We start from the raw sequence: 11,932 nt of genomic DNA, 5'->3' as shown, positions 1-11,932 counted from the left end.
AGGGGGAGATAAATCAATTAGTCATTAGTCAAATCTTTTGATTGATGTAAAGAGGAAGTTTACAATCCACATGGTTTGAAGAGAAACAAAAAGGAGATGGCCAAAAAAAAACAGAATCAAATAAATGTATCATATACGGATATGAATTCCTTCCAACAAAAAGAGAAAAGCTCATCCTAATTCTCTATTATCAAGTTTACATACCAAAAAGGAGAATAAATGATCTCCTGTCAAGGTTAACAAATAATTAGGTAGCATTAGCTGCCCATGAGTATTAAGGTCATTCTCCTTTTACCAAGATTTAGGCTTCCAACAGTCCTAACATTCTATTAGCTTCTTAGAAAGTTTGATGTAGTGAATCAGACAGAATAAGATTCTCATGCATTTAACAAATTTTAGGTACTCATGTCAATAATGGATTCCCTCTTCATGCTCCAGGAATGTGGGTAATAAAAAACAATAAACCAACTTCATAATGAAAGAATTGGGAAATTAAGGAGGAAGTGCTTACATCTGCCCCAACGTGGCATGATATATCATGCTCCCTAAGGCAAGTATTATATTTGACATATGAAGGACACTGAACCTTTTCTCAAACCGCTGTCTGAGGGCATTCACAAGACCAATCAAAGCCAAAATAATGCATGGGACATTTGATAAGGTATTAAAGAACTCTGCAATATAGGAGGAGCGGACATAATTTAGCTCACACCACTCTTTGGTAGATGTTACAGGACCCCAAAAGCTTGAAATGTCATCTGCCATTTTTCAAAATATATATGTACCTGCGATGAAATAATCAGCTAGTGAGCTGTTGCTATATTTCTTTGACAAATATGCAATTCCAACATTCTGTGTAATGATAATAGTTCAAAGCATGTCTCATTAGTTACCGTCATATCAATATATCAAATTCTCAGTATTTTCCTACACAAGGAGGAAGTGGATCACCAATACCAAATATAGAGACAGTAGGCATTTGTGATCGAGTTTTTGAACAACTAATACGTGCACAAACAATATTATAGAATCACTTAATAGAAAAACAGAACAATGAGATTATATTTGCTAAGCCAAATAGGTGAACAACAAGGTTTTTCTGGTCCTCTCAAGTAACATCAAGAACAAAAGGGTTTTCCAATTTTCATTTTACAAAATTTTAATCAAAAGTCCATTCACCATGCTTAAACCAATTTAGTACATGATATGCACATATCTTGGATTCAATAGTAAACTTCATAGCAATCTAACATATGTCTATGACCTATCAACAAAGGGCAGATGCAAGAGACTGGAAAACAGAATCATCAAACAGTTTTCCACAATAAGAAGCATGCAGTTTCATCATTCTTAAACCAATGAACTAATTATCACAGAAAAACCAACCTACCAGGCGCATTTAATATTATACTAGACATGGTTCATTGCTTCCTATCCAAACAGAACTTCTAATATTAAACTTTCCTCTCAAACAAACAATCAAATTTTGGCACATTTTCGTATATCCCTTCCTAAGAGTAGCCACCAAATTACAATGATTAATGATCATAAACCCTTGAATCACCATAAATACAGTTATATCAAACAATTTCCTTGATACCCTGCTAAAACAAAACCTTCCAAACAATGAACCAACCAGGGGTATTCGACATGGGTGGAAAGATCATCTGAAGGGTTACTAGGTGTTATGTGTCAACTGAAATAATTGTTTTTATGAAGAATAGGTCAACTGAATTAAGAAAGTGTCAGCCACTTGCTCTCAAGTACAGTTGCAGCAGCAGATCTCTGGAGTATGTTTTTCTCAATTTTTGTACAAGTTTGGATCATGCCTTACAGCATATCAAGGAAGCTTATGAGAGCTGGTGTTCATGGAAAGGTTATAAAACCATCATGAAAATCTGGTTAATGGTGCCGGCTGGTATATTTTGATGTATCTAGAAAGAAAGAAGTTGTCGATGTTTCGATGGAATCTCAACTTCAAATCACTCTAAAAGCCAAATGTTTACAAGATTTGTTTACCTAACTCAACCAGGCCCTTGTATCTACTACTTATCAATTTTTTTGGATTGTATAAGCACTCTAGTTGTAGCTCAATATTTTGTATATGAGCTGACTCAATCTCTCTTTTGTAATTTTTGCTCTTGCATCTGCTTGATGCTATTAATGAAATCTACTTACTTCATCAAAAAGAGCATCTGAAGGTTACTTTCCCAAACGTGATCACAAATCACACATTGACCCGGGAAATCACACATAATATGTATCACTAATTTTATGCCTTGATGTTTTTTGGCAACACAAGCGCCATAGAACTTTATGTTTGCTCCCAACTCCATCTCGGCTAGCATCTTCCTCTCGAGGGTAAGGGGTTTCTTTCCTTATCCGAGACAGGCCCATGGGGCTTAATTGTTGAAAGAGAATATCTTTCCCAACTATATTTGTATCTTAAAATAGATTATGACATTTCAAAGAACTAATTTCTGAGAATTCCTATTATATCAGTCAATTCCTCTCACATGTATACTTGGTGTATAATCTTTGGACTATCTTTCATCAAAATCCCAAATTGGCAAAGAATGTGTCCTTTATACTTTGCTAGAAATGGCTGAACTCATAGAAAACTAACATATATCATCAACTTCTTCACCTAAAGGAATTTATCCCCATAAATTCATGCGCACAAACATTCTATGTCAAATTGATATCTTAACCATGATCATGAGTGAGTGCATAAATATACTCCTGAAAGATGAGTGGATATAGGAAATTGTGTTGTTGCGAGCTATCTGGCTACCTTCAAACTAACTATTAATTCATTGTCCGCTAAATCATGTATTCGACATTAACTTAAGTAGCCATAATTGATAAAATAATACTATAAGCAAAAATCAACTCCAATCATCTGTTTCCTTCACCTCATATAAACCCACATTCTCAACTTAACACAATGGATACCTTCCTACCAAAATTAAATTTTAAGATCACCGCAAACAAAATTTTCCATTAATTCATGTATTCAACATTATTAGTCAAAATTCATAATAATTAGCAAAAATCACCTCAGATAAACCCTCATTCCCCAACTTAACACAAATGAATACCTTCCTACCGAAATTAAACTTTTAAGATCACCTTGAACAAAATGCTCCATTAATTTACATATTCAACATTAATTGAAATAGTCAAAATTGATAATACTTAGCAACAATCCCCTCATATAAACATCATTTCAAACTTATCACAAATAAAAAAATATAAAAAATCTAGTTCCTACCGAAAAAAACAAAATTGAGATCACCGCTGAACAAAATTCAAAAACAGAATACAACAAATAAGAGAATCCAATAACATTACATCAAATAAGTATATTAAATTATATGATTGATTTAGCAGGTACATAAAATCCATGCAAATAAACTACAAATTTACCTTTCAAATCAGATGCAATCCACCGTTGAACTTCTGTAAATCTGTATCAATTTGCTCCCGCGATATATATACATATATATTTGTATATGCTATACACACACAGCGATCTTCTTCTTCTTCTCTCTCGCTAGGGTTAAGGAAAAAAGCACAAAAATTGGATTTTGTAATAGTTTAAAGGAACAAGAGATGCTAATATAATGGGGCGAAATTAGGATTTGGACATTTTTGAGGCGCCTGAGAGAGAAATATTTAAATGTAACTTGGGACTTCGTGGGAAGCATTACGGGTCGATTTGGGTCGGATCATAATTAAAATCAAATCAATTTAATTATTTTTTAAAATATATAAAATTAAATCAAATCAAATCCGGAAAAAAATTTGATCTCAATTGCTATTTACGTCCTCCAACCTAAGCACTTATACTTATATAAAGTTATCTAAATAAGAAGACACATGTGTTCTATATTGTGGTATAGTATACGTAGATGTAAATTGCAGGATAGAACATAGCATAAGATGCATGTCTATTTGTTTAATTTTAATTAAATTTAACATCTTATTTGGATGGTTGTTACCTATTGTATTGTATTGTACTGCTACTTTAAATATAACTTTTGTTTGATTGTTACTTAACTTTTATTGTAACGTATCGTTTAAATCCATCGTTAGATAACGATGAAAAGATTCATTTTATGTAACGACTAATTTGATGTGATTACATCGTTACCTTAATATTTTCTTCTCAATTTGTCTTTATTTATTATTTAATAATTATATTTTATTTTTTACCCCTACTTCTTCTTTTTTTAGATTTATAATTCTAATTATGAATATGTGACATTATATAACGATAGTGAACGATACAATTAATCCAAACATTGAATTCATTCAAACAATAAAATACAATACAATATAATACAACATAATATAATATCAGTTAAGACCAAGTTACAGACCATGTTTATCTGACAATTTGGAAGTTTTTTTTTTTTTTTTGATGACAAGGGAAACCCGCAGCCGCTACCTTTTGGGTGCGCACAGGGTAAAACCCCCGCTCCTATGCAATAGCTCGCAAACCAGGAGAAACAATTTGGAAGTTATTATATTAAAAGATAAAAAAAGATGATAGAAATGAGAAGCTTCTGTCATATACCATTTCTTGGAATTAACATCATACCTTTTTTTGTTTGTTCTTTTTTTTTTTTTTTTGACACTTCCAACTTAATTATAAAAAAGGAAACAAATTGAACTTTGGCATTAAGAAAAGAGAACTCAAAGTTTTTTCTAAAAGAAATATGAATTTTATGAGAAAACAAATCACAACAAGTTTAGTAATTGTTATTTTCTTTTTATCAACAGTTTTTGCAAGGAATATTTTGCAAATATTGAGTGAAAATGAAGATGGAATTTGTACATCTATGGTGGAAACTCAAGGCTATGGTTGTGAAGAACATAAAGTATGTTCGATATCCTACAATTCATACAAAAGGATCGTTTGGTAGGAGGGATAAGCGATAATGATCTCAAAAAAAATATAAGATCATTTTATCATATGTTTGATTAGTGTTATTAGTTAGTTTCGAGATTATTTATCTCATTATACGTATTATAATGACGGGATAAGTTATCCCATAAAGTATGTTTGATTTGTTTTTTTTTTCTTTTAGGTGACAACAGATGATGGTTATATTCTGAGTTTACAAAGGATACCTAAGGGAATATCTGGAAAGGCAGCAACTAATCCACCTGTTCTTCTACAACATGGACTATTAATGGTTAATTAATTCTTCACTTTGATTTTAACTATGCTTATATTCTTTTACTTCACATTGACAAAAGGATCACAATATCGATGAACAAAGCATTTCGTGTTTACCTAATGTTCGGAAAAGGATCAGCTAATTACAGAATAAACGCAGATAAAAGAAAATATTTGAGAACTCGGAAAAGGAGAGTAAGTCTCTCTAAAGGAAGAAGAGACCTAGCTCAGCTTTCTTTTGCATAAGGGGTTGTAGACAACCTACTATAATGCAAGTATTAGTAGGCTAGTGGTTGCTTCTACGACTTGAACTCATGATCTATGAGTCACACTGAGATAATTCAATCGTTTGTCCAAATTTCAAAGTCTTTTTTCAATTTAATTTCAAATATTACTTCATTTTCTCAAATCTCGACCAAATCATGTTCAAACACTTATCACAAACTCTATTTTTGTGGCAATTAAGTTAGCGACTTTCAGTGACGACAACTGATAAATCGCCACAAATACTTTTCCAAACCAAATTTTACCATTGTAGTGTTGACGAAGTTAATGCAAACTTAATTGTTAATTTGTTCTAATTAATCGAAATATTATTTTTTCAGTCGGAACAACCTCTTTACCTATATAATTAAGGTAGAGGTTATAACGCTATGTATAGACCATCTTCTTCAGATCACTTATACGTAAGATTACACTAAATATGTTATTGTTGTTGTAGTCGAAATGTTAAATTTTTTTCGATTAATGACAGGATGGAATTACATGGCTGCTAAATCCTACAGATGAATCATTAGCTTTCATTCTAGCAGATGATGGTTATGATGTTTGGATTGCAAATACAAGAGGAACTAAATATAGCCAAGGACATACATCACTTAGCCCTCAAGATCCAGTTCAGTTTCATTAATTATTTTTGCACTGTATCTCATATATGGAACAGGAACCTCGACGTAACTGGTAAAGTTACAGTCATGTGATCATGAAGATCACATGTTCGAGCTGTAGAAACAATCTCTTGCAGAAATGCAGGGTAAGATTGTGGACAATAGATCCTTGTGGTACAGCTCTTCCCGAACCCAGCGCATAGCGAGAGCTTAGTGCACTGAGCTACCCTACTATTATCTCATATATGTATAAATATTTATTAAATTAGCCAAAACAACATTTTTTATAATTTAATCTATTTTATTTTATATTATCAACAGGCATATTGGGAATGGTCATGGGATGAATTGGTGGATTTTGATTTACCTGCTACATTTAAGTATGTTCATGATCAAACTGGCCAAAAGTTACACTATGTTGGCCATTCTCTGGTAATTTTCTGGCTATTTTTTAAATAGTATTTCACTCATTCTTTTCTTGATCAAATTGGGGATAATTATGCCCTAAACAATTCGGCTAACTAGTTTACAAAATGCATAAACCATGTAAACTTCATATTAAATATGCATATACTATACATTTAATATACATATTTATATATATTTATATATATAAAATCAATGTATAAAGTGTGTATATTTCGACCATAACAGTATATTAGTTGGCTGAATTGTATATATTCATTTCACTCTTATGGTCATCCAACTCATCTTTTTAGACACTGAAGTTATAAAACTACTTTTTGTCACAAAAAGTTATTTTCAACTCTATCTTTAAATAATAGTCATTGTCATAGAGTTTCAAAATTTACAAGTAAAATTTCAGATAATGTCTCGACTTTTCACATGTAAAATTTGAAACTCCACGATAAAAAACCATTTTTCAATTCCAAAGATGGAAAACTGGCTATTTCTTAAAATGGCCATATCCTCTTCATTTAAAAAATAACCATTGTCATGTAGTTTTAAATTGGGAAAATTTTCAAAACAACAATATCTTAACATTTAATGGGACCTCATAGCCAAACTTTCAATATTTATTAAACATGTCAATATTTTAGTTTGTTATATTTTGATTTATGTATCTTTGTCATTTGTTTAATTTTAAAAAATACAATTAATTAATAACAAAATGGAGAAAATCAGGGGAAATAATATTTCAAATAAGGTAATTTTTAAATTTAAACCAACAAAGTTACCATAATTACTAATCATAATTTTGGTATATCTTTAAGTCGGCCTAGTTTTTTTTCCAGTACTCTTACTCTCTTTTCATCTTTTATTTTTGGGATTAAAATTTGCAAAATCCCTTTCCTATTATACGTGTTTGGTTCCACAATCGACATGGCTTCTCTCTCCCTTATTCCTCAAATTCCCAATATTGATTTTTAACACTCCATTGAAAATACTCAATCTATGTCGAATTGAAGTCAATTGATTTAAGATTTTTGCTGGCAGTAAAGAAGATTTTAGAATGAATAAATAATTTTAAAAAAAAGAAATACAAAATTTATTGGCATACAAAGTGAGCACAAAAAATCTAAAACTTGTTAACATACATTTAGAATTAATACAAAATAAAAAAGAAATACAAAACTTGTTGGCATACAAAATGATATTGAGATACAAAATGATATTGAAATACAAAGTGAGCACAAAAAAATCTAAAACTTGTTGGTATACATTTAGAATTTATACAAAACAAAAAGAAATACAAAACTTGTTGGCATACAAAGTGAGATTGAAATACAAAATGATATTGAAATATAAAGTGAGCACAAAAAAATACAAAACTTGTTGGCATATAATTAGAATGAATACAAAATTGTATGAAGCCTAATTTAGAATAATAGCATACAAAATTATGTAAAACTATTATCTATTGTCCTATAATATAATACAAAATTAAACATACACATAATTTGAAATGAATACCACCTACAAAATAAATACAAGTTACACCTAAAAATCTCAAATTTTAGCAAAGATACCACGTGAATTTTGTAATGAATACAAAATGCAACAGACAATAAAAACAGTAAATAATACAATTTGATAGTTTAGATACAAAATGCAACATGCCATAAAGTTGTTTTTCATCACTTTGATCTTCAACAATTTCATCAACTTTCCAAATATTGACATTTGAAAATGACACTTCTTCACTTGACACTTCTTCCAGATCCAATTCAATACTTTTGAACGATTTATCCTAATATTGGCACTTCAAAAATGGCACTTATTCACCTGGTACTTCTTCCAGATCCAGATCCAACATACAAAATACTTTTGTATTTCAATACTTCGACAAAGGTTGAAAGTCTTTTGAATGATTTCTAAGATTTCTTAGAAAAATGGAGGATTTTGATTTTAAAAAATGCAAGGTATAAGTTACTTGAGGACATGGAATAATGAAAGAAATCTAGAGAGAGAAAGAGAAAGGATAGAATTTGGGTAAAAAATTTAGAGAGTGGAAAGTGGGTAATTGAGTCTTTTATTTTTTCTTTCATCCATAAAAGAGTCAAAAAGTGGGCCCAATTTGAGAAATAAAAGGAAGGTAAATGAATTATATTAGGATACATTTTATTTGTTAAAATATTGACATTTTGACATTTTTAATAATTATTTTAAAGTGTAGATGTTTTTAATAATTATGTTAGAAAGTTTGACTAGTTAGCTAATTTATCCTTTTAAATTTCATAAACTGAAAAGTGGGACTATTTTGGAATATAATCCAAAGTTCAACTATTTTTATATGACAAAAAATAGTTTTGTAACTTTGATGCAATAAACTGAAAATTTTAATGATCATCCATGAAGTGTAACGATTTGGGCACTGTCACGAAGAGAGGCTCGATGAAATAGACATGTTTGTAAAGATGCAGACTACCTGCATCTAGACAGACGAACCCTCGAAAAATGTGAACCTAATATGTTTAAGAATAACTAAACTTTTTTTTTTTTGAAATCTCAGGGGACTTTGATTGCATTTGCAGCAATTTCAGAAAATAAGCTATTAGACATGTTGAGATCAGCAGCTTTATTAAGCCCAATTGCTTATTTGGGGCAAATAAAATCTCCTCTTGCAATAAGTGCATCTCAAAATTTTATAGCTGAAGTAAGAGAACTAATTTTCGTACCACCTAAAGCTTCCATTTAACCATAGATTTTGATAATAGATATTCTTTTTTTAAAAAAAATATTATAAGTTCCAAAACTAATCTAGACCGGTCAGTTTTTGGATTTATGGATGAAATATCACTTTCACTCGCAAAATATTAATGTTTTTCCAAATAAAATACATGTTTAAACATACCTTCAAATTTCAAGAACTATTTTTGAACAAACTTCATGAACTCATTTTTTTCTATGTTTTAACTAAATGTATGATTAAACGCCAACTTAGTGCGTGTAACTTTAATTACACTTTAATAAAAGTTGTTAAACATTTCCTTTTTTATGTTTTTTTTTCAGGGTTTGTATTGGTTGGGAATCCATGAATTTGATCCAAGAGGGTAAGATATTCCATCAAATTCATTTGATCAATGCTTGTTTTTTTTTTAAAAAAAAAAAAAAACACTTGGAAGCCAAGAAAGGAAAGATAAATAAGGGAGGAATTATTTCACGGATGATCATTCAACTTTTAGTTTAAACAAACAAACAACCTTCTATTATATTTTTGGCTTAAAGATTGCTCTATCTCAAATAGTTCAAGGACAAAACTGGCATATTCTTTGTTTTCCTGGATTAGTCGTTAAAAAGGTTTTTTTGAGCTATTTGGATAGTTGGAGGGTATTTTTAAGCTCGTTGTCCAATAACGATGAGTCATTTTGGGGGAAACAACATAACGAATGGTAAAATTGATCTATTTTAAATATTTCAAAAGTAGTTTTGACCCTTTTCTGCTTTTTTTATACATAGTTATCTATCTCACGTCAAAATTACATTTCATGTTTGTTAAATTCATTTAAAATTTGCACTTTTGGCTGAATTATATACAGAGAGGCTGTTGTCAAACTTTTGGAAAAAATATGCCAAGATCCAGGCAACAATTGCAGTGACTTGATGAATTCTTTTACTGGTATCTCAAATTCTTCACCAACTCATTCTTTTACATTTTCTTTAGACAAGTTACATATCTGGCCGATCTGCTAAAAATAATTATATTCGTTAGTCAAATATAAATATACATAAATATACACATTAATATACAAAAAATATACATTTATAGACTATGCATTTCTCATTTTCTTTTTATAATGTGTACTATTTTTTATGGTAGGCCCAAATTGTTGTGTGAACTCTTCAAGAACTGATATTTTTCTTGAGCATGAGCCACAGGCAACAGCAACAAAAAACATGATCCATATAGCCCAAAGTAAGTTTGCTACTTCAATGCAGATAAATAAATAAACATAAAAACTTGAAATTTCGGGATAATTTAACGTATGGTCACTAAACTTTATTGCTATATAAAAAGGCTCTATTTTTTAATTAAAGTAACCGAACCGTATGTGAATGTCTCTAATATGCAAATGATCGGAAGATCAAATTGTGGATTTTTTTTTTTTCTCTTCATATTCTATGACATGAAATTTAAAGAGTGACAAAGCCCTTACGTGGGAAGGGACATGTTATAACTCAACGCGAAAAATTTGACCTTCAAATCATTTGAATTTTATGAGCAATTCACTCATAGTTTAAAAAGCAACGCAGTACATAAAAATTCTAGATTTGCTACTGACTGACTGATTTTTTTCTTTTTTTGGGATAGTGACAAGAAAAGGGACTATAGAAAAATTTGACTATGGAAATGATGAAGAAAACAACAAACACTATGGGCAACCAAATCCTCCACAATACATAATGTCAAATATACCAAATAATATTCCTCTTTTTTTAGGCTATGGAGGGGCAGATTATCTTTCTGATGTGAATGATGTGAAGATTTTGTTGGATAAATTGCAAAATCATAATCCAGACAAACTTGTATTGCAATATAGAGAAGATTATGCACATGGTGACTTTGTTTTTGGTACAAATGCTAAAGAAATTGTGTATAATCCTATAATGGCCTTCTTTAAACTTAATTAAGAAGATCTAGTTATAAGGTTAATGTATATTTGTTGTTATTGTTATTTTTTTCAATTATATATATAAGTAGATATATTATAGTATTTTAGTTGTAACTTGTGAGTCAAAGTTGAATAAGTAGTATTGTATTCCCTCCGTTTTATTTTACTTATCCCCTATATCGGATATAGTTATTTCAATTTACTTGTTCAGTTTCTGAAATTAAATAAATTTTATTAGAGTATATTTTATCGTATGGTATTTTCCAGCACTACAACAAACAAAGGATTTTGCGGTAATAATATAATTATTGTTATATTATATTTAGCAACAATGATATATATGAGTTTTTGTAACCAATACTCTATATAAATATCGTTAAAGGGTTGAACAACTTTAGATACAATGATATTGACTCAATTGTCGCTAAATTTTTTTGCGGCAATATTTCAAGAAAATCTATTGCCACTATATGTTTCTTTGTGTAGTGTAGTAGACAAATTTAGAGTTTCAAAACATCATTAATAATATTAATTTAATAAAATACACCTCTCATCAAAGTTTTTTCAAGGGGTGTATGCCAACCAGGGGCGGACCTACATGGTCCTATATGGGTGCTCGATAAGGCTGGCAAGGGGACGGGGACGGGGACTGGGGGACGGGACGGGACGGGGGACGGGGCTGGGGGGATTTTGCCGGGACCGGGATTGGGGGGACAAAAATAAGTCTCATCCCGTCCCACTATATATACGGGATGGGACGGGTTTTGGGGGGACGGGATGGG

General features: G+C 30.7%; 2 protein-coding genes across 2 annotated transcripts in view; one reads left to right on the top strand and one right to left on the bottom strand.

Moving 5' to 3' along the window:
* LOC102582721 (alkaline ceramidase 3-like) overlaps window positions 1–3,647 on the bottom strand; it is a 5,525-nt gene extending 1,878 nt beyond the window's left edge. Inside the window, exons 1-2 of the mRNA XM_006365409.2 lie at window positions 3,430–3,647; window positions 512–785 (exon numbers count right to left, since the gene is read on the bottom strand). Coding sequence (XP_006365471.1) covers window positions 512–765 — 254 coding nt within the window. The 5' untranslated portion in view covers window positions 766–785; window positions 3,430–3,647. The remainder of the gene's footprint in view (window positions 1–511; window positions 786–3,429) is intronic.
* Window positions 1,714–11,169, top strand: LOC102585805 (triacylglycerol lipase 2-like). Its single transcript, XM_006365417.1, has 10 exons — window positions 1,714–1,918; window positions 4,789–4,886; window positions 5,097–5,204; window positions 5,943–6,083; window positions 6,397–6,507; window positions 9,050–9,193; window positions 9,550–9,590; window positions 10,077–10,156; window positions 10,358–10,453; window positions 10,850–11,169. The coding sequence occupies exons 1-10, from the start codon at window positions 1,714–1,716 to the stop codon at window positions 11,167–11,169; spliced, it is 1,344 nt and encodes a 447-aa protein (XP_006365479.1).
* The last annotated feature ends 763 nt before the right edge of the window (window positions 11,170–11,932 follow it).

This window comes from Solanum tuberosum, unplaced genomic scaffold, assembly GCF_000226075.1.
Source record: "Solanum tuberosum cultivar DM 1-3 516 R44 unplaced genomic scaffold, SolTub_3.0 scf00512, whole genome shotgun sequence".
NCBI lineage: Eukaryota > Viridiplantae > Streptophyta > Magnoliopsida > Solanales > Solanaceae > Solanum > Solanum tuberosum.
The sequence above is the reverse complement of the archived record's forward strand: the minus strand, read 5'-3'. Positions and strand labels throughout refer to the sequence as shown.